The sequence below is a fragment of the Pongo abelii genome, chromosome 1 (assembly GCF_028885655.2).
Source record: "Pongo abelii isolate AG06213 chromosome 1, NHGRI_mPonAbe1-v2.0_pri, whole genome shotgun sequence".
Lineage (NCBI taxonomy): Eukaryota > Metazoa > Chordata > Mammalia > Primates > Hominidae > Pongo > Pongo abelii.
The window spans coordinates 206,718,783-206,746,625 of record NC_071985.2 but is presented as its reverse complement, the minus strand read 5'-3'; the positions used below and the strand labels follow the sequence as shown (position 1 = coordinate 206,746,625).

The window sequence follows — 27,843 nt, the reverse complement described above, 5'->3', positions numbered from 1 at the left end:
ACACACACACACACACACACACACACACACACACATTTACAATTATATTTATTTCTATACTTATACATACTAAACAACATGAATTCAGACTATCATCTCCAATTCCAAGCTCATATCACAGGGTTCATTCTAGTTTTTGCCCCTTGTGTATTTATACTTCCTGTCTTTCACACTGAGAAATCTGGTGTCCATTATTCTTGATTTATCTTTTTTTTTTTTTTTTCTGAGACAGGGTCATGCTCTGTCCCCCAGGCTGGAGTGCAGTGAAGTGATCTTGACTCACTGCAACCTCTGCCTCAGGGTTCAAGTGATTATTATTATTTATTATTTTTTTTGAGACAGAGTCTCACTGTCACCCAGGCTGGAGTCCAGAGGCCCAATCTTGGCTCACTGCAACCTCCGCCTCCCAGGTTCAAGCAATTCTCCTGCCTCAGCCTCCTGAGTAGCTGGGACTACAGGCGCCTGCCACCACACCCAGCTGATTTTTTGTATTTTTTAGTAGAGATGGGGGTTTCACCATTTTGGCCAGGCTGGTCTCGAACTCCTGACCTCGTGATCTGCCCGCCTCGGCCTCCCAAAGTGCTGAGATTACAGGCATGAGCCACCGCACCCAGCATTTTTTTTTTTTTTTTTTTTGAGATGGAGTTTTGCTCTTCCTGCCCAGGCTGGTGTGCAATGGCACAATCTCGGCTCACTACAACCTCCACCTCCCAGATTCAAGAGATTCTCCTGCCTCGGCCTCCCAAGTAGCTGGGATTACAGGTTCCCACCACTATGCCTGGCTAAGTTTTTGTATTTTTAGTAGAGATGGGATTTCACCATGTTAGGCAGGCTGGTCTCGAACTCCTGACCTCAGGTGATCCACCTGCCTCAGCCTCCCAAAGTGATAAGATTACAGGCGTGAGCCACTGCACCTGGCCTAAGTGATTCTTCTACCTCAGCCTCCCGTGTAGCTGGGGTTACAGGCACACACCACCACGCCCAACTAATCTTTGTATTTTTAATAGAGACGGGTTTCACCATGTTGGCTGGGCTGCTTTTGAACTCTGGGCCTCAAGTGATCCACTTGCGTTGGCCTCCTAAAGTGCTGGGATTACAGGCATGAAATACCACATCCAGCTACTTTTTTTTTTTTTTGAGACAGGGTCTGGCTTTGTCACCCAGGCTGGAGTGCAGTGGCGTGATCACAGCTCACTGCAGCCATGACCTCCCAGGCTCAAGTGATTCTCCCACCTCGGCCTCCTGAGTAGCTGGGATTACAGGCTCCCGCTGCCATGCCCCACTAATTTTTTTTTTTTAATGTTCTAGGGTACATGTGCACAACGTGCAGGTTTGTTAAATATGTATACATATGCCATGTTGGTGTGCTGCACCCATCAACTCGTCATTTAACTCCGCTAATTTTTAAATTATTTTGTAGAGACAGGGTTTTGCTGTGTTGCTATGTTTTACTAAGTGTTGGGATTACAGGCATGAGCCACCGCAGCTGGCCCGGATTTGCTTCTTGTTCCGCACATAAACTTGTTTCTCTTTCACTGCTCACATACTTCCAGGTGTCTTGGGAATCATATATATTGGGATAAGACTTCTGATCCTGTACAGCAAGGGTCATGAGGTACAGCGAATGGTAGGAATATTCCTGGAAGCCCTTTCCACACACCAGGACAGCTCACAATGACTTAACTATACACAAAAGTAACTGCCAGCCACCCAACTATATCCCACCAAATCAATCCAAACTGAATGTATTTCCAACTCAACTTCGCCTTAGTTGGATCACCAAATCCTCATGGCATCTCTGATATCACCTGATTCAAGGGAAAGTGGGATAGAGTGGGAAGAAATAGTAGTCTTAACCAATTGCAATTTTAGAATTTTGCTTTTGCAAGTTAAAAGAAAAAAAAATATGTATTTGACGCTATGAAGACATTGCTGGGGTTGCTCCCAGTGCCTAGGATGGGCCCATGCAAGTGCAAGGCCCTGCCCTCAAGAGCCCTCAGTCTGAGGGAGAAGACACAGATCAACTCCAGGAATCTCTAATCTAAAGGGAGAAGTCTCTAGTCTAAAGTGGGGAACACGCAATTCCAACCACAAGAGAAACCTAAAGGAAAAAAGGAAAGAAGGCGTCAACTGTGTCAAATGCACCTGAGAAGTTGAGTAAGATAATAGTGGTTCGTTGGCTTTGGCAATATGTAGCACTGTAACCATATCAGAGCCTTTAAAGAATAGACTAGAATAGGCCGGGTGCAGTGGCTCATGCCTGTAATCCTAGCACGTGCGAGGCCGAGGCAGGTGGATCACTTGAGGTCAGGAGTTTGAAACCAGCCTGGCCAACATGGTGAAAACCCCTCTACTAAAAATACAAAAAAAAAATTAGTTAGGCGTGGTGGTGCCTGTAATCCCAGCTACTTGGGAGGCTGAGAATCACTTGAACCTGGGAGGCAGAGGTTGCAGTGAGCTGAGATCGTGTCACTGCACTCCAGCCTGGGCGACAGAGCTAGACTTCATCTAAAAAAAAAAAAAAGAAGAAGAATAGATAGACTAGAATAAACTGTAGAGAGATGGAAGGTGAGGGAGTAGAAAAACAAGCAAACAAGTTTGCTGCAAATGAGAGCTGAAAATTGGAGAGGTAGCAGCAGAAGAAAGTGGGGTCATGGAATAATAATATAAAAACAGGGCTGGGCATGGTGGCTCACACCTATAATCCCAGCACTTTGAGAGGCTGAGACAGGAGGAGTGCTTGAGACCAGGAGTTTGAGACTTAGCCTGGGCAACACAGACTCCATCTCTACCAAAAAAAAAAAAAAAAAAAAATAGCAGGGCGTGGTGGTGTGAGCCTGTAGTCCCAGCTACTCTGGAGGCTGAAGTGGGGAGGATGGCTTGAGTCCAGGAGTTCAAGGCTGCCGTAAGCCATGATGGCGCCACTGCACTCCAGCTTGGGTGACAATGCGAGAACCCCGTCTCTAAAAACAAACAAAAAGACATTAAAGCGTGTTTGTAAATTGAAGGGAAGAAGAAAGATATTTGTGATGCAGAAGCTAAAAAAAGGGATAATTAACAGGGATAGAGTTCCTGAAAAGACTAAGATGATGAGATTCATTGCACAAGTGGAGGGATTAGCTTGGATGGCTGGGTCCTGTCTCCACATTAACAGAAGTGAAGGTCAATTTCAGCACCTGTCATAATTTCCTGGGCCCAGTGCAAAATGAAACTGTAGGGCTCCTTATTCCAAAATTATTAAGAATTTCAAGACTACAACAGAAGAGCATGAAATCAAGCGTGGAGCCTTTCTAAGCCTGGGTGCTATGCGACTGCAATTTGTACTCCCATGAAGCTGGCCCTAGTCAAGTACGTAGTGAGGTCGATGAGGAAGAGGCTGTCCTGTGGTAAGTCCCTTCTAGGATTGGAAGAGATGAGTAAGGCTACTTTCAGCTTCACTGTTCTACACGCTGGGGGGGTCACTAGCAAGGGAGAGGGGCAAAACTTGTCCCTTTTAAACTTCCAACCCTGCCAGATTTGAGTCCAGGGCTTTCTAGAAGTCTCCACGGCATCGGGTGACCATAGCAACTCACGCCAAACTCTCGGGCCCATGGCTCCGCCCACCGCTTCGTGGACGCGGTTGTTGATTGGCTCAGAATGTCGACCAATGGTCGGCGAAGCGGGTTGCTTGCCGCACGGTCAATGGCCGCAAACCGGGAGGAAGGCGGGAAGAGAGGAGGAGGAGGCGGGCCTGGGCGGCCGCGCGCGTGCGTGTTTCCGGCTCCGCTGCGGAAGGCGGACGACTAGAGTCGTTGGGCCCGGCGGGACCTGAAGGAGGGTAGAGAGCGCGGGACTAGAGTGCAGAGCTCGGGCTGTGGATCGGAGCCGGCGCGATGGGCGGAGAGCAGGAGGAGGAGCGGTTCGACGGCATGTTGCTGGCCATGGCTCAGCAGCACGAGGGCGGCGTGCAGGAGGTAATGGCCAGCGCGGCGTCGGCCCACCCGGCGGCCCTGGCCACGCTCCTTCCGCCCTTCTCTGTCTTCGAGGGCTGAGACCCACCCCAGCGGCTCGCGGGCTTCTGGGATGCCGCCACGTTCTCACCGCGCCCAGCTTCCGGCCTGGCCACCCGCCAGGAGGTCTCACCCGGTTCGCATCAGTCCCAGGGCCCCGGTGCCCCTCAGTAGTAGCAAATTATCGCGTCCCTGAGCTTAGGATCCCCCTTTAGTTTCACATATGCCCCCACCCCCGTTTCCACTTTGATGGCGGCTTCCGAGGAGCATCCCTTAGTAAGAACCGTCCCAAATATCGTGATTTGGATCCACCAAGGCTTGGGGCGAGCCGTCGAATGTGTGTGGTAGGGGCGCGGGGTGATGTTAGCGTGTGGTCTTGTTAGGCCTTGGATGGGGGAATAGGAGGCCTGTGTTCACGATTAGTTTCCACCATCTACCAACTTGGAACCTTTACATCTCTCCAAGCCTGAGTTTCCTTGTCTGTGAGACAGCTGCGAATACCGGTTTCCGGAGAGTAGTGAAGAACTATAAGTTCTCAGTAATAAGGCTTTTTCATTCAACAAGTATTTGTCGTGTGATTGATGTGTGTCTCACACTCAACAATAAGGGCGAACTGTTACAGATTCTGGAGTTGGTTTTTTTGGAACAAACGCAAAGTTAGAGGTAGAAAAGTCTGTCAGGATCAGAACTCTCATTCTCAGAGCCAGAGAAGTGGCAGGGATTTGCCTAGATCATGCAACATGGTCCTCACCTAGACAGGTCAGTGTGCTTCCCAGAGTCCATGGCTGATTGTGTCTTACTGGAGGTAGGTTTCCATTGAACTTTCTATTCCTATATAACCTAGGTGTCTGGTGACCAAGGACTTCTAAGCCCTTTGTGGTGGGGAGAGTGTTTCTCATTTGCAAGTGTGAAAAGCCTTCCTGTCTCCATTCCTCTAAGCTGTTGACACAAAACTGGATTTGGGAGCGAGTTCATTTTTGAGCAAATTGAAAAAGTGTCTAGAAGCAAGAATGGAAACCATTGAGATATGTTCTAGCATCAGATTTAGACCCACTCTTGGGCAAATAAAAGGCTTGTGTGTGCTGACCTTAGGTCACCACTAGATTGTTTTATTCAGCAAGAATTTTACTGAGCATGTACCTTTAGCCATGTCTGGTGCCCAGCATTGCAGGTGGCAGACAGACTAAGCCATGGTTCATGCTTCCTATTTGTAAGGTGTTTACCCTCTGCCAGTGGGTCTCTTGCTCTGTGCCATACATACATTGCTAAAGGCCTCACCTCCATGACCTCATGATCCTCACCAGGTCCCTAGAAATAGGTACTGCATCTTATTCCTGTTGTACAGAGTTAAGAAACTTCTGCAAAGTCAAAAGGTAATATATGTCCATCTGATACTCAAACCGTTGGCTGCACTTGTACTCCAGCCAGAGTTAATCCATCTTATCCTCCTTTGAAGTGGCTTCATTTGCTCTCCTCCTTCTTGCTTTGACCCAGTAACTTAGCCAGTGTCTTTTTTTTGTTTAGACAGAGTCTCACTCTGTCACCCAGGTTGGAGTGCGGTGGCACGATCTTGGCTCACTGCAACCTCTGCTTCCTGGGTTCAAGGGATTCTCCTGCCTCAGCCTCCCAAGTAGCTGGGATTACAGGTGCCCACCACCTGTAATCTGGCTAATTTTTGTGTTTTTAGTAGAGATGAGGTTTCACCATGTTGGCCAGGTTGGTCTTGAATTCCTGACCTCAAGTGATCCGCCCACCTGAGCCTCCTGAAGTACTGGGATTACAGGTGTGAGCCAGTGTCTTGATAGGCTTTTTACTTTCTGGAGAGGAAAGCTGGGCCTAGGCTTTTCATGCCCTGGATGCAGAGGAGTGTTCCATACGCTTAGGCTGCTTCTAGCATCACAAGGAAAGTGAAAGGCGCGCACACACACACACACACACAGAGGATATGAGAAATCTGCTTCATGGTGGAAGTGACTAAGAGAACCTGCTGGGGAGATGTCTCCTCAATTGGGAGGCTCAGAGGAAAAATAGTCAAGTCCCAAGTTCCCTCCTAGACAAAAGAAGTTGACTTGTGTACAGTTGAAGGGCTCCCAAATGCAGCTCTACACCTTTAATCTTCTCCCCCTCTTTCAGCTTGTGAACACCTTCTTCAGCTTCCTTCGACGCAAAACAGACTTTTTCATTGGAGGAGAAGAAGGGATGGCAGAGAAGGTAAGTGTTGGAAACCACTGTCCTTTGGGCGGCTCTGTCTCTTCAGAAGAAAAGCTCACCTGGCCTTCCTTTGGCATAATAGTAACTTTCAGCAGAAGCGAAATGCCAAAGGTGAGGAATTGGGGAAGGGAAGGAAGCTGTCATTTCTTCAAGCTCCACTCCTTGCTCAGCGCTCCATCTACCTTATTTCCCATGATTTTTGCAGTTCTACAAGAGGGGCAGGTGTTAACTATCCCCATTGAGGAAATTGGCTCAAGGGAGTTTTGCACCTTATCCAAAGTCTTGAGCTGAGCTGTGGGAGAACCAGGGTTGAAACCAGTCTGTTGTAAACCTGTCCTCTGCCCCGACACAGTGCCTCTCAGTTCCTTTTCCAATGAGGAGGTTTTATTTATTTATTTATTTTCTGAGACAGAGTCTTGGTCTGTCACCCAAGCTGGAGCGCAGTGGCGCAATGTCAGCTCACTGCAACTTTCGCCTCCTGGGTTCCAGCAATTCTCCTGCCTCAGCCTCCCGAGTAGGTGGGATTACAGGCGCCCACCACCACACCTGGCTAATTTTTGTATTTTGATAGACACGAGGTTTCACCATATTGGCCAGGCTGGTCTCGAACTCCTGACCTCATGATCCACCCACCTCGGCCTCCCAGAGTGCTGAGATTACAGGTATAAGCCACCGTGCCCGGCCAGGAGGTTTTATTTTTACTTTTATTTATTTTATTTTATTTTATTTTTTGAAATGGAGTCTCATTCTGTTGTGCAGGCTGGAGTGCAGTGGCATAATCTCGGCTCACTGCAACCTCTGCCTCCTGGGTTTAAGTGATTCTTGTGCCTCAGCCTCCCACATAGCTGGGACTACAGGCAGGCACCACCATGCCTGGCTAATTTTTGTATTTTTAGTAGAGATGAGGTTTCATCATATTGGCCAGGCTGGTCTCAAACCCCTGACCTCAAGTGATCCACCCACCTCAGCCTCCTAAAGCGCTGGGAGTACAGGTGTGAGCCACTGCACCCGGCCTGAGGAGGTTTTAACTACTTACCTAGGAGATGAGACTGGGCAAATGTTAGAAACTGATGCTTAGAAATAAATTTAGAAATACTCAGAGCCATGTCTTCCCAGATGCTGTGACTCAGAGTTTAAGGATTTCTGTTTTGTAGTATTGATTCTGAGACCTTGAACTTCTGATTCCTTAAGGTTGTAATTATACTTTTGAAAATTGTTATATCATGAGGATTTTTTTTTTTTTTTTTTGAGACAGAGTTTCACTCTGTTGCCCAGGCTGCAGTGCAATGGCACGATCTCGGCTCACCACAACCTCCGCCTTCTGCGTTCAAGCAATTCTCCTGCCTCAGCCTCCCGAGTAGCTGGGATTACAGGCATGCACCACCACGCCTGGATAATATTTGTATTTTTAGTAGAGACAGGGTTTCACCATGTTGGCCAGGCTGGTCTTGAACTCCCGACCTCAGGTGATCCGCCTGCCTCGGCCTCCCAAAGTGCTGGGATTACAGATGTGAGCCACCACGCCCAGCCTTGTTTTTTTTTTTTCTTTTTTCTTTTTTCTTTTTTCTTTTTTTTTTTTGAGATGGAGTCCCGTTTTTGGCTGGAGTGCAATGGTGCGATCTTGGCTCGCTGCAATGGCTGCCTCTTGGGTTCAAGCAATTATTGTGCTCAGCCTCCTGAGCTGGGATTACAGGCGTGAGCCACCACGCCCGGCGCCATTATCTTTATAATAGACATAAATAAGAGACATAATAAGAAGGAGACGTTCTTTGCAAACCGTTTTCTGTGGCTTCAGGATTCTAACAAGTTGGTAAACTCTTTAATGTGTCCTGAAGGTCTGAGGCCACTCTGTCATAGACACATTACATAACAGTAGGAGTCACAGGTTCTTGGTCTAGCTATGTCTCCTAGTCGAGTTCCCAGCAATGCTCTGGTTCTCTCCATCTTTACATCTGTAAAATGGGAGAAAGTAGACCCCTTCTAGCTCAGATATTCTTTCTGTATTGTCACTAACACCTCTGGCTTTTCTGTGGGCCAGACTACCTGTAAAACCTCATGCCGCAAACTTACAAGAAAATACAAAAGCAGTTTTAGTTTTTATAGCTTTTGGGACTAGTCATTTATTTTTTCTTTCTTTTTTTTTTTTGACACGGAGTTTCATGCTTGTTACCCAGGCTGGAGTGCAATGGCGCGATCTCAGCCCACTGCAACTTCTGCCTCAGCCTCCTGAGTAGGTGGGATTATAGGCATGCACCACCATGCCTGGCTAATTTTGTATTTTTAGTAGAGACGGGTTTCGCCATGTTGGTTAGGCTGTTCTCAAACTCCTGACCTCAGGTGATCCCCCAGCCTCAGCCTCCCAAAGTGCTGGGATTACAGGCGTGAGCCACTGCACCCGGCCTACTTTTTTAATGAACGTTTATTGAACACTTAACACTTCGGATTATGTTAGGTGCTATATCAAACCCTTTGGGATTGCAGAGGTGAATACAGATCTGTTCTTTGTTTTCATGGATCTCACAGTGTAGCCAAAATAAAAAAAAACAAGCAGTGAAAAAGTAGTGGGTGTTGGGGCAGAAGCCCTGGGAACATAAAACTAACCTAGGTTGGGGGCTCAGAGAAGACTTTGTGAGGAAGTGATGCTTCAGATATGAAGGGTGAACAGCTGTAAGAAGGGAGAGAGATGAACCGTGTGTGTGTGTGTGTGTGTGTCTGTGTCTGTGTCTGTGTCTGTCAGGGTCTTCCTCTGTTGTCCCAGCTGGAGCACAGTGGCGTGATCCAGCCGCCTTAGCCTCGCAAAGTGCTGGGACTACCTAATTTTTCTTTTTCTTTTTTCTTTTTTTTTTTTTTTTTTGAGATGGAGTCTTGCTCTATGACCTAGGCAGGAGGGCAGTGGAGCGATCTCAGCTTACTGCAATCCCCGCCTCCCAGGTTCAAGCGATTCTCCTGCCTCAGCCTTCTGAGTAGCTGGGATTACAGGCGCCTGCCACTATGCCTGGCTAATTTTCGTATTTTTAGTAGAGCCGGGGTTTCACCATGTTGGTCAGGTTGGTCTCGAACTCCTGAGCTCGTGATCTGCCCGCCTTGGCCCCTCAAAGTGCTGGGATTACAGACATGAGCCACCGCGCCCGGCCCCTAATTTTTCTTAACTGTAAGTGGCAGTAGTCCTTACCTTACAAGGATGTTACGAGGATTTAAAAAAAGGCAAAAGACCACAATCCACTTCAGAATCCCTTGGGGCCACATGTGTTTTGGTATTTAAAAATTATTTGGATTTCAGGAAGGCAATACGGTGCATATAATGTGCATTACATACAATAATCTAATCCCAGGCCAGGAGCTGCATCCTGCAACAAAACACATTAATATTTCTGCAGAGAAATATATATCAATATAGATACCAAGTGGAAGAAATGAAGGCTGTAAATACCTCATGCCGCAAACTTACCAAAAAATACAAAAGCACTTTTAGTTTTTATAGCTTTTGGGGCTAGGAATTGTAGACTTGAATACAGCCATAGTGATCTAATCAGTATGGTATTGATGGAAGAAGAAAGAAATGGACCGGTGAAGCAGAATAGAGAATCTTGAAATGAAGTCTAGCATTTATGAGGATTTAATGTGTCTGCTGTGGTAATTCAGTTCATTAGGCAAAGCATGATTTAATAAGTCATGCTGCTACATGGATTTTTTTTGGTTAAACAAAATTTGCCATCTGTCATACTCTATAAAAATACTGATAAGAAAAATCCTGTAAGGAAAGCTAGGAAACTGTAGTCTTATGTGGGGGAGACTTCAACGTTAGAAAACTGGAAGCTATAAAAGAAGAGATAGCTGTTTGCCTTTTCAGATGCTGAAAATTTGTAAATGGTAAAAGACATTTAAGTCAATTGAAGAACACTAGATGATGAGAAAATATGCAGTGCAGAGGAAAAATAACATTTAATTGTGAATTTCATATTTAGGAACTCATAAATAAAAATTAGCCAGGCCTTGTGGCGCACGCCTCTAGTCCCAACCACTCAGGAGGCTGAGGTAGGAGGATTGCTTGAGCCTGGGAGGTTGAGGCTGCAGTGAGCCATGATTGTGTCACTATGCTCCAGTCTGGGTGACAGAGCAGGACTTTGTTTCCAAAACAAAACCCACAATGAGATACTATTTCACATCTGTTAGGATGGCATCTGTTAAAAGAAAAAACAAAATAACAAGTGTTGACAAAGATAGGGAGAAACTGGAACCCTTGTACACTGTTGGAGGGAATGTCAAATGGTGCATCTGCTATGGAAAATGTTATGGCGGTTTCTCAAAAAATTAAAGAATAGAACTATCGTATGTTCCAGCAGTCATGCTTGTGGGTATATAACCAAAAGAATTAGAAGGAGGATTTATTTGCACACCCGTGTTCACAGCAGCCTTGTTCAAAATAGCCAAAAGGTGGAAAGAACCAAAGGCTCCATCAGCAGGTAAATGGATGGAGTGGTATAGACATATTCCGGGATGTTTTTCTGCCTTAAAAGGGAAAGAAATCCTGTCCATTGCTACATGGATGTACCTTGGAGGACATCATGTTATATGAAATAAGCTGGTCACAAAAGGACAAATACAGTTGATCCTTTGTATCCGTGGGCTCTGCATCCATGAGCTTAACCAACCACTGATGGAAAATATTTGGGAAAAAAAATTTTTTTAAATGACAGTACAATAATAAAAAATAATATGAATTAAGCCCGACATGGTGACGCACACCTGTAATCCCAGCTACTTGGGTGGCTGAGATGGGAGGATGGCTTGAGCCTGGGAATTTGAGATCAGCCTGGACAACATAGTAAGACCCCACCTGAAAAAAACAAAAAACAAATTAAAAAAATACAATCTAATTACTTACATCCATAGCACTTAACATTGTATTAGGTATTAGGTAATCTAGAGATGATTGAGAGTATACAGGAGGATGCATGTAGGTTATATGCAAATAAAATGCCATTTTATATAAGGGACTTGAGCATCCTCGGAAATTAGTGTTGGGGAGTGGTCCTGGAACGAATCTTCGTGGCTACGGTGGGACTGCCCTATTGCATTCGACTTACATATAATTGAAGGCATATTTTTTGATGAGTAAATATTATGTGACTATCTAAAAGAAAAGTTACTGTTTCAAAATATAACTGTAAGGCCGGGCACGGTGGCTCATGCCTGTAATCCCAGCACTTTGGGAAGCTGAGGCGAGTGGATCACCTGAGGTCAGGAGTTAGAGACCAGCCTGGCCAATATAGTGAAACCCTGTCCCTACTAAAAATACAAAAATTAGCCGGGCGTGGTGGTAGGCGCCTGTAATCCCAGCTACTAGGGAGGCTGAGGCAGGAGAATCACGTGAACCCAGGAGGCGGAGGTTGCAGTGAGTCGAGATCGCACCACTGCACTCCACCCTGGGCAACGAGTGAAACTCCATCTCAAAAACAAAAACAACAACAACAAAAAATATAACTGTAATGGTATTACCTTCTTCAAAAAAGCATACCAATTCTTTAAATATTACCAGAGATCCACATCCAGTCAGTGTTCTGATTTCCCTCAGTGCTTTCTTACTATTGTGTTTTGTTTTGTTTTGAGACAGGGTCTTGCTCTGCTGCCCAGCCTGGATGGTGTCCAGTAGTGTGATCATGATTCACTGCAGCCATGACCACTAGGCTCAGGTCATCCTCTCACCTCAGCCTCCTGAGTAACTGGGAGTATAGGCGTGCCCCACCACACCCAGCTAATTTTTGTATTTTTTGTAGAGTGGGGGTTTTACCATCTTGCCCAAGCAGGTCTCGAATTTCTGATTCTGATCTCAAGCGACCTACCCGCCTTTGCGGCCGCCATTGTACCCAGCTCTTTTGTTTTTTAAAAAAATATGGGCTGAGGTGGAGGGATCACTTGAGGCCAGGTGTTCAAGACCAGCCTGGTCCAACATAGAGCATATCTGTACAAAAAATAGAAAATCATAGCCAAGAGTGGTGGCACAAGCCTGTAGTCGCAGCTACTCTGCAGACCAAGGTGGGAGGATCTCTGGAGCCCAGGCGTTTGAGGCTGCAGTGAACCATGATAAACAGCACTGTAATCCATCCTGGGCAACAGAGCTAGACCCTGTCTCAAAAAAAAAAAAAAAAAGTGGGCTGGGCACAGTGGCTCATGCCTGTAATCCCAGCACTTTGGAAGGCCGAGGTGGGCAGATCACCTGAGGTCAGGAGTTTGAGACCAGCCTGGCCAAATGGTGAAACCTCGTCTCTACTAAAAATGCAAAAATTAGCTGGGCATGGTGGCAGGGGCCTGTAATCCCAGCTACTCGAGAAGCTGAGGTGGGAGAATTGCTTGAACTTGGGAGACAGAGGTTGCAGTGAGCCGAGATCACGCCATTACACTCCAGCCTGGGCCACAGAGCGAGACTCTGTCTCAGAAAAAAAGTGTGGTAAAAAGCACATCATAAAATTTACCCTCTTAACCTTTGTTTTGTTTTTTTTTTGTTTGTATGTTTGTTTGTTTGAGACAGAGTCTCGCTCTGTTGCCCAGCCTGGAGTGCAGTGGCGCCATCTCGGCTCACTGCAACCTCTGCCTCCCAGGTTCCAGCAGTTCTCCCACCTCAGCCTCCCGAGTAGCTGGGATTACAGGCGTGTGCCACCACGCCTGGCTAATATTTGTATTTTTAGTAGAGATGGGGTTTTACCATGTTGGCCAGGCTGATCTCGAACTCCTGACCTCAGGTGATCTGCCTGCCTCAGCCTCCCAAAGTGCTGGGATTACAGGCATGAACCACTGTACCTGGCCTTTTTTTTTTTTTTTTTTTTTTTTTGAGGTAGAGTCCCGTTTTTTCGCCCAGGTTGGAGTGCAGTGGGACCATTTCGGCTCACTGCAACCTGTGCCTCCCGGTTCAAGAGATTTCTCGTGCTGGTTGGGCGCAGTGGCTCACACCTCTAATCCCAGCAGTTTGGGAGGCCGAGGTGGGTGGATCACGAGGTCAGGAGATCGAGACTATCCTGGCCAACACGGTGAAACCCTGTCTCTACAAAAAATACAAAAATTAGCCGGGCATAGTGGCACTCTCCTATAATCCCAGCTACTTGGGAGGCTGAGGGAGGATAATCACTTGAACCCAGGAGTCGGAGGTTGCAGTGAGCCAAGATCGCTGCTGCACTCCAGCCTGGCGACAGAACGAGACACTGTCTCAAAAAAAAAAGAGATTTCTCCTGCCTCAGCCTCCCAAGTAGCTGGGACTACACGTGCCCACCACCACGCCTGGCTAATTTTTGTATTTTTAGTAGAGACAGGGTTTCACTAACATTGGCCAGGCTGGTCTTGAACTCTTGACCTTGTGATCCGCCCATCTTGGCCTCCCAAAATGTTGGGATTATAGGTGTGAGCCACCACGCTTGGCCCTTTTTTTAATTTTTATTTTATTTATTTATTTATTTTTCTGAGACAGAGTCTCACTCTGTCACCCACTGGAGTGCAGTGGCATGATCACTATTTACCTTGAGCTCCCCAAGGCTCAGGTGATCCTCCCACTTTAGCCTCTTAAGTAGCTTGGACTCCAGTGCCATCATGCCCAGCTAATTTTTCTTTTTCTTTTTTTTTTTTTTTGAGACAGAGTCTCAGCTCTGTTGCCCAGGCTGGAGTATAGTGGTGTGACCTTAGCTCACTGCAACCTCTGCCTCCCGGGTTCAAGCGATTCTCCTGCCTCAGCCTCCTGAGTAGCTGGGATTACAGGTGCGCACAACCATGCCCGGCTAATTATTGTATTTTTAGTAGAGATGAGGTTTCACCATGTCAGTCAGACCTGTCTTGAACTCCTGACCGCATGATCCTCCCGCCTCAACTTCCCAAAGTGCTGGGATTACAAGTGTGAGCCACTGCGCCCGGCCCCCAGCTAATTTTTCTATTTTTTTTGTAGAGATGAGGTTTTACCATGTTGCCCAGGCTGGTCTCTAACTCCAGGGCTCAAGTGATCTGCCTGACTTGGCCTCCCAAAGTGCTAGGATAACAGATGTGAGCCACTGTGCTGGCCCATGTTAGCCATTTTTAAGTGTACAGTTCAGTAGTGTTAAGTGAACTTACACTATGAAACATATTTGTAAGACCTCTTTGCATCTTAGGGAACTGAAACCCTGTACCCCTTAAACAACTTTGCTTTGTTCCTTTCCCTACCTCCTGGTAGCTGCTGTTCTATTTTCTGTCTAGGTTGACTACTGTAGATACTTCATATAAATGGAATCATACAATATGTATCTCTTTGTGACTGGCTTATTTCATTTAATGTAGCGTCCACAGATTTATCCACATTGTAGCATGTGACAGGATTTCCATCCCCTTTAAGGCTGAATAATATTCCATTATATGTATATATCACAATTTTTTTTTTTTTTTTTTTTTTTTTTGAGACAAGTCTTGCTCTGTTTGTTGCCCAGGCTGGAGTGCAGTGGCACGATCTTGGCTCACTGCAACCTCAGCCTCCCGAGTAGCTGGGACTACAGGCACACGTCACCACACCCGGCTAATTTTTGTATTTTTATTAGAGTCGGGATTGTACCATATTGCCCAGGCTGGTCTTGAACTCTTGACTTCGTGATCTGCCTGGCTCGGCCTCCCAAAGAGCTGGGATACAGGCTTGAGCCACCGCGCCTGGCCACAATTTTTTTTTTTTTAAATCTATTCTTCTGTTGATGGACTTTTGGGTTGCTTTCACCCCTTGGTTATTGTGCATAGTGCTTTTGTGAACATAGATGCACAAATCTTTGAGATTCTATTTTCAATTCTTGTAGGTATTACTCGGCAGTGTAATCTATTGGATCATATGGTAGTTTTTTTGTTTTGTTTTGTTTTTTGTTTGTTTGTTTTTAAGACAGAGTATTACTCTTGTTGCCCAGGCTGGAGTGCAGTGATGCAATCTCGGCTCACTGCAACCTCTGCCTCCTGGGTTCAAGTGATTCTCCTGCCTCAGCTTCCTGAGTAGCTGGGATTACAGGCACCTGCCACCACACCTGGCTAATTTTTGTATTTCTAGTAGAGACAGGGTTTCACCATGTTGGCCAGGTTGGTCTCGAACTCCTGACCTCAGGTGATCCACCCACCTCGGCCTCCCAAAGTGCTGGGATTACAGGTGTGAGCCACTGCATCCAGCCAGTTTTTAGTTTTTTGAGGAAATGCTATGATCTTTTCCATAGCAGATGCACCATTTGACACTATCACTAATGGTACATGAGGGTTCTGTATTAGTCTGTTCTTATGCTGCTATGAAGAAGTACCCTAGACTGGGTAATTTATAAAGAAAAGAGGTTTACGGCTGGGCACGGTGGCTCACGCCTGTAATCCCACCACTTTGGGTGGCCAAGGTGGGCGGATCACGAGGTCAGGAGATCAAGAACATCCTGGCCAACACGGTGAAACCCCAGCTCTACTAAAAATACAAAAATTAGCTGGGTGTGGTGACGTGCGCCTGTATTCCCAGCTACTTAGGAGGCTGAGGCAAGAGAATCGCTTAAACCCGGGAGGCAGAGGTTGCAGTGAGTCGAGATTGCGCCATGGCACTCCAGCCTGTCGAGAGAGCGAGACTCCGTCTCAAAAAAGAAAAAAAAGAAGAAGGAAAAGAGGTTTAATTGACTCAGAGTTCTGCATGACTGGGGAGGCCTCAGGAAACTTAAAATCATGGAAGAAGGCATTTCTTCACAGATTGGCAGGAGAGAGAATGAGTGCCAGCAGAGGAAATGCCAGATGCTAATAAAACCATCAGATCTTGTGAGAACTCACTCGTATCATGAGAACAGCATGGGGGAAACCACCCCGGTGATTCAATTACCTCCACCTGGTACTGCCTTTGACATGTGGGAATTACAATTCAAGGTGAGATTTGGGTGGGGAAACAGAGCCAAACGGTATCATTCTGCCCCTGGTCTCCCCCCAAATCTCATGTCTTCACATTTCAAAACATAATCATGCCCTTCCAACAGCCCCACAAAGTCTTAATTCATTTCTGCATTAACCCATAAGTCCCAGTCCAAAGCTCATCTGTGACAAGGTATTACTTCGTTCTCATGCTGCTGTGAAGAACTACCCAAGACTGGGTAATTTATAAAGGACAGAGGTTATTATTATTATTATTATTTTTTTTTTTGAGATGGAGTCTTGCTCTGTTGCCCACGCTGGAGTGCAGTGGCGCGATGTGGGCTCACTGCAAGCTCCGCCTCCCGGGTTGACGCCATTCTCCTGCCTCAGCCTTGAGTAGCTGGGACTACAGGCACTCCCCACCATGCCCGGCTAATTTTTTGTGTTTTTAGTAAAGACGGGGTTTCACCGTGTTAGCCAGGATGGTCTCGATCTCCTGGCCTCGTGATCCACTCGCCTCGGCCTCCCAAAGTGCTGGGATTACAGGCATGAGCCACCGCGCCCGGCCAGGACAGAGGTTTTTTTGTTTTTGTTTTTTGTTTTTTTTCTTTTGAGACAGAGTCTGTCTCTGTCACCTGGGCTGGAGTGCAGTGGGGCGATCTCAGCTCACTGCAACCTCTGCCTCCTGGGTTCAAGCGATTCTCCTGCCTCAGCCTCCCGAGTAGCTGGGATTACAGGTGCCTGACACCACGCCTGGCTAATTTTTGTATTTTTAGTAGAGACAGGGTTTCACTATGTTGGCCAGGCTGGTCTCGAACTCCTGACCTCAGGTGTTCCACGCCCCTCCGCCCCCCTCCCCCGCCTCCCAAAGTGTTGGGATTACAGGCATGAGCCACCACACCTGGCCAGGAAAGAGGTTTAATTGACTCATAGTTCTGCATGGCTGAGGAAGCCTTAGGAAACTTACAGTCAGGGTGGAAGGTGAAGGGGAAGCAGGCACCACCTTCACAAGGTGGCAGGAAGGAGAAGTGCCAGGCAAAGGGGGAAAAGCCCCTTGTAAAATCATCAGATCTCATGATAATGCACTATCAAGAAAGCAGCATGGGGGTAGCCACCGCCATGATTCAGATTACCCCCCACCAGGTCCTTCCCATGACATGTGGGGATTATGGGAACTACAATTCAAGATGAGATTTGGGTGGGGACAGAGAACTAGATGATATCATATATCATCTAGTCAAGACATTTGTCTTTTTTATTGGGTTATTTGATTACGGTTGTTTGATTCCTAATTCAAATAAGGTTCACACATTACACTGGGTGATAGAAACCTGTAGATTAAGAGACCTCAAAGACAAAAACAAAAAATTAAGGGTCAGGCACAGTGGCTCAGGCCTGTAATCACAGCACTTTGGGAGGCTGAGGTGGTAGGATCACTTGAGCCCAGGAGTTGAAGACCAGCCTGGGTAATATAGTGAGACTCCATCTCTACAAAAAAAAAATGTTTTGTTTTTGACTTGGAGTCTCTGGTGCTGAGGTGGGAGTGCAGTGGCATGATCTTGGCTCACTGTAGCCTCTGCCTCCTGAGTTCAAGCAGTTCTCCTACCTCAGCCTCCCAAGTAGCTGGGATTACAGGCACCCACCACCACGCCCGGCTAATTTTTTTGAGACAGAGTTTCGCTGTTGTTGCTCAGGATGGAGTACAATGGCCTGATCTTGGCTCACACAACCTCTGCCTCCTGGGTTCAAGCAATTCTCGTGCCTCAGCTTCCCAAGTAGCTGGGATTACAGGTATGCGCCACCACGCCTGGCTAATTTTTGTATTTTTAGTAGAGACAGGGTTTCTCTATGTTGGTCAGGCTGGTCTTGAACTCCCGACCTCAGGTGATCCGCCTGCCTCGGCCTCCCAAAGTGCTGGGATCACAGGCGTGAGCCACTGAGCCCGGCCTAATTTTTGTATTTTTGGTAGAGGCAGGGTTTCGCCATGTTGGCCAGGCTGGTCTCGAACTCCATTGGTCTAAATCCTGACCTCAGGTGATCCACCCGCCTGGGCCTCCTGAAGCGCTGGGATTACAGGCGTGAGTCACCCTGCCTGGCCTACAAAAAAAAATTTTAAGATTTAAAAAATAAAACACAAGAGACCTCTTTTTTCCTTGTAATTTGTTTTTTGAATAAATGGTTGTTTGTCCTGGCAAAGTTTCCCACAGTCTGGATTTTGCGTATTGCATCCTAAGAATGGTTTTTACTCACAGCCGTTCTGACACCATATGTGTGGGGTTTTTCCACCACTCGACGACCGGTTCTCCAGTTCTCTGGACACCAACTGGGTATCCTACAATTCAATTGAATTCTGACCGTAACTTCTCAGAATTACTGCAGACTCCACAGGTTAAGGACTTAGTCCCATAAGACAGCGCCCACTTGACACACCAGTCATAAGTTCCAAGTTGCCTCGTGTACTTCTGACCAACCAGCTGTAAACTGGGGTTTGCCATGACCACCTTTTCAGGTTTAATAATTTGCTAGAATGATTCAGAACTTAGGAAAGTGCTTTATTTACTGTTACTGGTTTATTATAAAAGACATAACTCAGGAACAGCCAAATAGCTGTGTAGGGCTAGGTATGGGGGTGGGGCCTGGAGCCTCCATACCCTCTCTGGGTGTGCCACCCTCCCGACACCTTGATGTGTTCACCACCCTAGAAACTCCAAACCCCATTGTTTAGGGGGGTTTTTTGTTTTGAGACAGGTTCTCACTCTCACGCAGGTTGTAGTGCAGCGGCGCAATCTCAGCTCACTGTAACCTTCAGTTTACAGCAACTTCCGGCTCCCAGGCTCAAGCAGTCCTTCCATCTTAGCCTCCCGAGTAGCTGGGACTGCAGGCATATGCCACCGTGTCTGGCTAATATTTTCGTATTTTTGGTATAGACGGGGTCTCACCATGTTGCCCAGGCTGGTCTTAACCTCCTGAGCTCAAGCGATCTGCCCGCCTCGGCCTTTCCAAAGTGCTGGGATTACCGGTATGAGCCACTGAACCCGGTAAACTTAAATTTATTTGCACAGATGTAGTTCCTCAGTGCGCTAGCATTTTATTTATTTATTTTTATTTATATTTATTTGTTTGTTTTTTTGAGACAGAGTCTTGCTCTGTCACCCAGGCTGGAGTGCAGTGATGTGATCATGGCTCACTGGAGTCTTGACCTCCCAGGCTCAAGCAATCCCCCTACCTCAGTCTCTCGAGTAGCTGGAACTACAGGCACGTACCACTACACTCAGCTAATTTTTGTATTTTTTATAGAGACAGGGTCTTCCTATGTTGCCCAGGCTGGTTTCAAACTCTTGGGCTCAAGTGATCTGTCTGCCTCTGCTTCCCAAAGTGCTGGAATTACAGATGGGAGCCCCCATGCCTGACCTGGATTAGCATTTGAATAACAGCTATTTCATAACATTCTTCTGCCTTCTGAAAAGTATTTGAGAAGGCTGGCATGGTGGCACATGCCTGTACTGTCCTGGGTCTCTTCTCAGGGAGAGCGACAGGCTTGGATTTAGAGCAGGCCCAGCCCTCCCCACCCTGGTTGGCTGTGGTTCCCAAAGATGTGTCCAGTGACCGAAGCTTGAGTCGGTGACAGCCTCTGGATAGGCTTCCACACCCCTGGGGTTATCTGTCTGAGGCTGGGCCTCGGTCAAGCTGATGGGAGGATGGTCAGAGGCTGTTGTGATTGGCCTTGACTCTGCCTGCTGGTTTAGCTCTGCCCTTGCTTAACCTCCAGGAGCTAGGAAGGAACAGTACAAATGGGATGTGACATGATTCAGTGGAGCTGGGAGAGGGGAGGGCCCTGCTCCCACCTCCCTTTGGCCACTGGTTGGCAAATGCCTTTAGTTCAAGGTCTCTCTGATTAGGCACTTGGGACCGAGGCCCTGTGGTGGAACAGCCTCTGCTGGCGTAATTATGACCTATTGTTTCTACTGACAGCAGAATGGCCTCCCCTACCATTTTAATTCGTGGTTTAGGGGGTACGTTTGGTGTTCTTTAACCTTGTAGAGTGTGGAGCTACTGTGGTGTGGCATGGGACGGGAGGTTGGGCACAGCAGGAGAATTTGGTGTCACATGGGTGAGAATCCACAAGGCGTTTAGCAGAACCCCAGGTCTGGAGGCCCGTGGGTGACTTCTGTGACCTTGAGCCCCTGCAGAGTTTTCCCTGCAGTTCTGCCTTAGAGATAACTTGAAAGAGGGTTTATTGACCACTGATCACATGGCGAGTGCCCTGCAAGGCCTCTAGGGGTATGTGCGTGTGTGTGTACATGCACACTGTGTATGGGTTGGCATTGAGTTGAGTGTCCTAAGGGTATGTTCCTGGCCAGAGGTGAAACTTTGACACTTGACTGGTCATGGAGGATGAATTGGTTTGCCAGGTGACCTGAGAATGGGGATGAGACATTCTAGGCAAAGAACAACACATGCCAAGACTGCTTTTATTTATTTTGAGACAGGGTCTCGCTCTGTTGCCCAGGCTGGTGGCGCAATCTCTGCTCACTGCAACCTCTGCCTCCCGGGTTCAAGTGATTCTCCCACCTCAGCCTCCCAGGTAGCTGGGACTACCAGCGTGTGCCACCACACCGGGCTCATTTTTGGATTTTTAGTAGAGACAGGGTTTTACCATGTTGGCCAGGGTGGTCAAGAACTCCTGACCTCAGGTGATCTGCCCGCCTCAGCCTCCCAAAGTGTTAGATTACGGGCATGAGCCACCACACCTGGCCAAGACTGCTTTTAGAAATAATAACATAGACCAGGCATAATGGCTCACACTTGTAATCCCAGAACTTTGGGAAGATGAGGCAGGTGGATCACTTGACCCAGGAGTTTGAGACCAGCCTGGGCAACATGGCTTGTCTCTACAAAAAATACAAAAATTAGCCAGGCATGGTGGCATGTACCTATAGTCCCAGCCACTGGGGCGGCTGAAGTGGGAGGATCACCTTAGCCCAGGGAGGTCGAATGCATTCCGGCGTGGGTGAGTGAGACCCTGCCTCAAAAATAATAATAACAAGATAGAGGCACAGAGACATGACCTCAGGGTCACACAGGTAAGAGTAGACCAGGAACTCAAATCTAGGTGTGACTTTGAAGTATGCATGGAAATTGGCCAGGAGGGCTTGTTAAAAATACAGATTGCCTGGCCATACCCCAGAATTTCTGATCCAGTAGATCTGGAGTGGGGCTTAAGATTTAGCATTTCTAACAGGTTCCAGGTGATGCTGATGCTGCAGGTCAGGGGAACCCTGTGATGTGGACCTCACTAGGCTCTTGATTTGTGCTGTCATACTCAATCCTCATGACGGATAAGGAAACAGGCTTAGAAAGAGTCAAAGTTGTTCACTTGTCTAAGGCCAGGAGCCAAATAATGACAGGTGGCAATAGTATGGGTGGAGGGTTGCCCTTGGGTAGCAGGGAGGCTGGCTAGCACATCCTGGAGTGGAAACCTCCTGGGAAGGTGTAGTGGAGAAAAGGGATTTGAAGTTGATAGCTTGCTGGCTGGAGAGAGGGTGAACAGGCTCTTCCTTCAAGAAGGCTCCCTGGCTTTGACCTGGCGCGGTGGCTCACACCTATAATCCCAGCACTTTGGGAGGTCGAGGCAGGCGGATCACTGGAGGTTAGGAGTTCGAGACCAGCCTGACCAACATGGAGAAACCCCATCTCTACTAAAAATACAAAATTAGCCAGGTGTGGTGGCACATGCCTATAATCCCAGCTACTCGGGAGGCTAAGGCAGGAGAATCACTTGAACCCGGGAGGCAGAGGTTGCAGTGAGCCAAGATCACGCCACTGCACTCGAGCCTGGGCAACAAGAGTGAAACTCTATCTCAAAAAAAAAAAAAAAAAAAAAGAAAGCTCCCTGGCTTTCTGCTAACGTGGCCTTTTTGGGTGTGGTGTCAAGTCTTGCATAGCTGGACTGTGGTCTTGGAGACAGGATGCACTAAGAGTAAGAGTGATTAGTCAGATGAGTGGGCCTGAGAACTCAGGAAAGGCTTGTGAGGGACTGAGGCTTGAGTTTTTACTTTTAACAGCACCACTTTTTTTGGGGTTTTTTTGTTTTTTTTTTTTTTTGAGACAGAGTCTCGCTTTGTTGCCCATGCTGGAGTGCAGTGGCCTGATCTCGGCTCACTGCAACCTCCACCTCCCTGGTTCAAGCAATTCCCCTGCCTCAGCCTCCTGAGTAGCTGGGATTACAGGCGCACGCCACCGTGCCTGGCTAATTTTTTTGTATTGTTAGTAGAGACGGGGTTTCACCATGTTGGCCAGACTAGTCTCCAATTCCTTTATTTATTATTATTAATTTTTTTTGAGATGGAGTCTTGCTCTGTCACCAGGCTGGAGTGCAGTGGCACGATCTCTGCTCACTACAACCTCTGCCTCCCAGGTTCAAGCGATCTCCCACCTCAGCTTCTCGAGTAGCTGGGATTACAGGCCCCCGCCACCACGCCCAGCTATTTTTTTTTTTTTTTTTTTTTTTGTATTTTTGGTAGAGACAGGGTTTCACCATGTTGGCCAGGATGGTCTTGACCTCATGATCCGCCCTCCTCAGCCTCCCAAAGTGCTGGGATTACAGGTGTGAGCCACCGCGCCCGGCCAAGCATCACTTTTTAAAACAGCCAGTTTATTGAGACAGGTGCTTTGCAGGTATTGTCATTACGATCCTTTGAGATAGATGTATTTTCCTCATTTTGCAGATGAGGAAACCGAGTTTCTGGGTGCAGTGCTTTGCCCTTGTACCCAGCAGGTAGAGAGTGGGACTGGACTCCAGGCTATGGGACACTGTCCCCTGCTCTGATGACTCATGGCCTTTCTTCCCTCTCCAGCTTATCACACAGACTTTCAGCCACCACAATCAGCTGGCACAGAAGACCCGGTGGGAGAAGAGAGCCCGGCAGGAGGCCGAGCGGCGGGAGAAGGCGGAGCGGGCGGCCAGACTGGCCAAGGAAGCGAAGTCAGAGACCTCAGGGCCCCAGATCAAGGAGCTAACTGATGAAGAGGCAGAGAGGCTGCAGCTAGAGATTGACCAGGTGAAGGGTGGGCTTCCCTTCTCCACCCCTCAGATCCCCACCGGCACTGAGCAGTGGGGTCCTGTTGCCAACTGCTGTGCTCTTTGCCCCAGAAAAAGGATGCAGAGAATCATGAGGCCCAGCTCAAGAACGGCAGCCTTGACTCCCCAGGGAAGCAGGTGAGATGGACTGCAGGGACTTGGGATGAGCCAGGAGCTTGGAACTTACAAGAAATCTCCTGCCTACTGCTTTCACTGAAATACCCTTCCTTATTCTATTCCCTCGCCTCCTGGCTTTGGGAATCTTCCCCGTACTTTAAGATCACACTCAGAGACATTGAACTAAAGGATCCAGGTTAAAAAAATAAAAACCTGCCAGGCACGGTGGCTCACACCTGTAATCCTAGCACTTTGGGAGGCTGAGGTGGGTAAATCACGAGGTCAGGAGTTCAAGACCAACTTGGCCAAGAGGTGAAACCCCATCTCTACTAAAAATACAAAAATTAGCCAGGCGTGGTGGCCGGCGCCTGTAATCCCAGCTACTTGGGAGGCTGAGGCAGAGAATTGCTTGAACCCGGAAGGCGGAAGTTGCCATGAGCCGAGATCGCGCCACTGCACTCCACCCTGGGCAACAGAGCAAGACTCCATCCCCAAAAAAATAAAATAAAAACCGACTGGCCTTAACCCATTTATGGCAAGAAAACCCAATAGCCAGAGAGGGCGGTGCCTATTACAGGTCCCATCTGAGGTTGGCTGGGTTCTGTGGGCCCAGCCATATCCTTTGTCACATGGTATAATAGTCTGAGCTCCTCTCAGACTGAGATCAAAACCAAGTTTTACCTGGTTCCCAGTGGACCAAGGCTTGGGGGCCTTGCCCCTCTGTGGAGTGGGCAGGGACCAGGTCTGTTTTCTTTTGTGGCTGTATGCCGAGTGCTAGCCCTGGGCTTGGCCCAGTGAGGGTTCAATCTGTGTCTTGTCTGTCAAGTAAGTAGCTGAGTGTCCTTGATTGTAAGCAGGAGACTGAGGAAGATGAGGAGGAGGAAGATGAGAAGGACAAAGGAAAACTGAAGCCCAACCTAGGCAACGGGGCAGACCTGCCCAATTACCGCTGGACCCAGACCCTGTCGGAGCTGGACGTGAGTGTCAGGGACCAGAGGTGAAGCTTAGGGAGCCAGCCTGGGGTACCAGCAGCACTTAGTGGCCTCTTCTGACTGCCTCTGCCCTATGCAGCTGGCAGTCCCTTTCCGTGTGAACTTCCGGCTGAAAGGGAAGGACGTGGTGGTGGACATCCAGCGGCGGCACCTCCGGGTGGGGCTCAAGGGGCAGCCAGCGATCATCGATGGGGAGCTCTACAACGAAGTGAAGGTGGAGGAGAGCTCGTGGCTCATTGAAGACGGCAAGGTGGTGACTGTGCATCTGGAGAAGGTATGTGAGGCCCAGCCCTTCTAGCCTGGGGTGTTGATGGAAGGAGAAGGGAGGATGTGTGCTTATTTTACTCAGGAGCCGTGCTGGGGGCATTGTGGGAGTATCTTAATCCCCATGACAACACTATTTAAAGTAGATCTGTCCCTATTTTATTTTCTTAAAGACAAGGTCTCACTCTGTTGCCCAGGCTGGAGTGCAGTAACACTTTCTTAGCTCACTGCAGCCTTGAACTCTTGGGCCCAAGCAATTCTCTTGCCTCATCCTCCTGAGTAGCTAAGACTACAGGTGTACACCACCACGCTTGGCTAATTTTTGTTATTAATTTTTTTTGTAGAGATGGTGGGGGGGGGGTCTCACTATATTTCCCAGGCTGGTCTTGAACTCCTGGCCTCAAGTGATCTTAACACCTCGACCTCCCAAAGTACTGAGATAACAGCCTTGAGTCAGGGAAAGAGCTCGTTGATTTACCCAAGCTCCTACCTCTGGGAAGGGGTGGAATCAGAATTGAAAGTCTTAGGTTCTAAAGCCACTTCTTTTTCACTAGGTTTGTACATGCATTCAATTCATCAAATACTTGAACACCTACTCTGTGCCTGGTGCTGTTCTTGTTCTAAGTGCTGGAAAGAGAACAGTGAATAAAACATAGGAAAATCTGTGCCCTCAGGAAGCCTTCATTCTCAACTTCACTGCCTTTACAGAGAGGTGGGACACAGAGATCAGTAAATAAAGGTGGTCTGAAAAGGGCCAAGGGTCTGAGGAGAACTTCCCAGGGCACATAAGACCCTGTCCCAGCCTGCCCGACTGGCACTGGCTGCCCTCACTCACCCCTCCATGCCTCTGCACTTGCTTTGTCGCCCAGGCTGGAGTGCAGTGGCACGATCTCGGCTCACTGCAAGCTCTGCCTCTTGGGTTCACACCATTCTCCTGCTTCAGCCTCCAGAGTAGCTGGGACTACAGGTGCCCGCCACCATGCCTGTATTTTTTTTTTCTATTTTTTAGTAGAGATAGGGTTTCACCGTGTTAGCCAGGATGGTCTCGATCCCCTGACCTTGTGATTCGCCCACCTCGGCCTCCCAAAGTGCTGGGATTACAGGCGTGAGCTACTGTGCCTGGTCCTTTCCCTGCCTTTTAAATTTATTTTTTATTTTTTTGAGACAGGGTCTTGTTCTCACCCAGGCTGGAATGCAGTGGCGCAATGATGGCTTACTGCAGCCTTGACCTCCCGGGCTCAAATGACCCTCCCACCTCAGCTTCCTGAGTAACTGTGAGCGCCACCCTACCTGGCTAATTTTTAAATGTTTTTTGTAAACAGGGTCTCATGTTGCCCAGGCCGGTCTGAAACTCCTGGGCTCAAGGGATCTTCCTGCCTTGGCTTCCCAAAGTGTTGGGATTACAGGTAGGAGCCACTGCACCTGGCACTTCCCTGCTTAAAAACTTTTTCTGGCTGGGCGTGGTAGCTCATGCCTATAATCCTAGCGCTTTGGGAGGCTGAGGTGGGCAGATCACGAGTTCAGGAGTTTGAGACCAGCCTGGCCAAGATGGCAAACCCCATCTCTATTAAAAATACAAAAAAATTAGCTGGGCATGGTGGTGGGCTCCTGTAATCCCAGCTACTTGGGAGTCTGAGGCAGGAGAATGGCTGGAACCCGGGTGGCGGAGGTTGCAGTGAGCTGAGACTGCACCACTGCACATGGCGGCTCACGCCTGTAATCCCAGCACTTTGGGAGGCTGAGGCAGGCAGATCACCTGAGGTCAGGAGTTTGAGACCAGCCTGGCCCAATATGGTGAAGCCCCGTCTCTACTAAAAATACAAAAATTAGCCGGGTGTGGTGGTGCATGCCTATAATCCCAGTTACTCGGGAGGCTGAGGCCGGAGAATTGCTTGAACCTGGGAGGCAGAGGTTGCAGTGAGCCGAGATGGTGCCACAGCACTCCAGCCTGGACAAGAAGAGCAAGACTCCATCTCAGAAAAATATATATATTTATTTCCTTCACATTTTAAATCTGGAATACTGCTTTGTGTCTTAAGGCTCAGCCCAAGTGTCACTTTCAAACTTTTCTCCCTCCACCCTGGATGAATATCTCCCTTTCTGCTTTCTTCTTTCCCTTATCACACTGATTTATAACTCTTTGCCTCTGTGTCTCCCGTAACTGCAGGAAGGGCAGAGTCTTGTACCTCTGGACCCAGTGTAGGCCTGCAACGGTCTCAGGTGCAGGATGTGGATGGGAGAGAGTTTGGTTTGAAAGGGTTAAGGGGTGATTCCTGGTGCACAGAACAGGCCACCTCCCACCCTCTGGTTGTTCTCTTTACAGATCAATAAGATGGAGTGGTGGAGCCGCTTGGTGTCCAGTGACCCTGAGATCAACACCAAGAAGATTAACCCCGAGAATTCCAAGGTGAGCCCTGGCTGGTTGGGGGAGCTTCAGCAGGAAGGTGAGGGTCCTCACTGTTTCCAGAGCTTCACCAATTCCTGTCACTGCCTGCCCTCAGCTGTCAGACCTAGACAGTGAGACTCGCAGCATGGTGGAAAAGATGATGTATGACCAGCGACAGAAGTCCATGGGGCTGCCAACTTCAGACGAACAGAAGAAACAGGAGATTCTGAAGAAGTGAGCAATTCAGAGATGGGGTTGGGGGACGGTGGGTGCCTGGGGGCTTAGACTTCAGTGACAGCAGTGAGTGGATCACTGAGCTGCCTCAGGAGCTGCCCTGCCCCCTTTCCAGCCATGTTTATAGCTTTATGGCTTTGGCTTGCCTACTCTTGTCACTTGCTGAGGTCATCTTGAGGGCAAGGCCAGCTCATGGCACATGATAGGAGGGAAGGGGTAACAGGCGGTCATTGCCACCTACAGGAAAACAATGCCAGGGTTGGCGCCTCAGCTTCCAGCCTTGGGACTCAAATGGGTCTCAGATACCCTGAGCCCTGCTCCTGCCCAGCCTGGCTTGGTGTTGCTGAGGTCTGAAGAGATTAGACTTGACACGGGGGTGCTGGGAGAAGGGACAGCTTTAGAAGAGAAGGATGAGCTGTTTCATTTTCTTGCTTCCCTTTCTCCAGGTTCATGGATCAGCATCCGGAGATGGATTTTTCCAAGGCTAAATTCAACTAGCTCCTGTTTTTGCCTTCCTGAACCCTTGGGGCTGAGCTGCAACCACCCAACTTTCTTTCCCACTCTTCTCTGGGACTTGTGGGCCTCAGGGCTTGGGGCAGGCATGGGACTGGCCCAGGCACACAGGTCCCAGGGCATCAGGAGAAAGGCTGGGGCATGGGACCTTATCCTCCCCAGTTGGTCTACTGTTACACATTAAAACGATTTGCCCAGCTC

General features: G+C 48.2%; 2 protein-coding genes across 4 annotated transcripts in view; one reads left to right on the top strand and one right to left on the bottom strand.

Annotated features, from left to right (window-relative positions):
• Positions 1-4,036, bottom strand: part of NR0B2 (nuclear receptor subfamily 0 group B member 2) — a 10,553-nt gene extending 6,517 nt beyond the window's left edge. Inside the window, exon 1 of the mRNA XM_002811227.3 lies at positions 3,573-4,036. The gene's annotated coding sequence lies outside the window, so the exon portion shown is untranslated. The remainder of the gene's footprint in view (positions 1-3,572) is intronic.
• NUDC (nuclear distribution C, dynein complex regulator) lies at positions 3,769-27,843 on the top strand. 3 transcript variants are annotated; one of them, XM_002811225.5, is made up of 9 exons: positions 3,769-3,953; positions 6,123-6,200; positions 22,913-23,116; positions 23,209-23,274; positions 24,111-24,230; positions 24,325-24,519; positions 26,833-26,916; positions 27,011-27,129; positions 27,576-27,843. In XM_002811225.5, the coding sequence occupies exons 1-9, from the start codon at positions 3,873-3,875 to the stop codon at positions 27,625-27,627; spliced, it is 999 nt and encodes a 332-aa protein (XP_002811271.1). In that variant the 5' UTR covers positions 3,769-3,872; the 3' UTR covers positions 27,628-27,843. The 3 variants fall into 3 exon arrangements, with proteins under 3 accessions (XP_002811271.1, XP_024089045.1, XP_054395351.1); XM_024233277.3 differs by having other exon boundaries at positions 24,108-24,230; XM_054539376.2 differs by having other exon boundaries at positions 24,087-24,230.

What these genes read in the sequence shown, in the direction of transcription:
- NUDC (XM_054539376.2), top strand. Translation starts at nt 3,873, where the DNA reads ATGGGCGGAGAGCAGGAGGAGGAGCGGTTCGACGGCATGTTGCTGGCC. An exon ending in AAGAAGGGATGGCAGAGAAG is followed by an intron (nt 6,201 to 22,912) that starts GTAAGTGTTGGA and finishes TTCCCTCTCCAG; the next exon opens with CTTATCACACAGACTTTCAG. An exon ending in TGCAGCTAGAGATTGACCAG is followed by an intron (nt 23,117 to 23,208) that starts GTGAAGGGTGGG and finishes TCTTTGCCCCAG; the next exon opens with AAAAAGGATGCAGAGAATCA.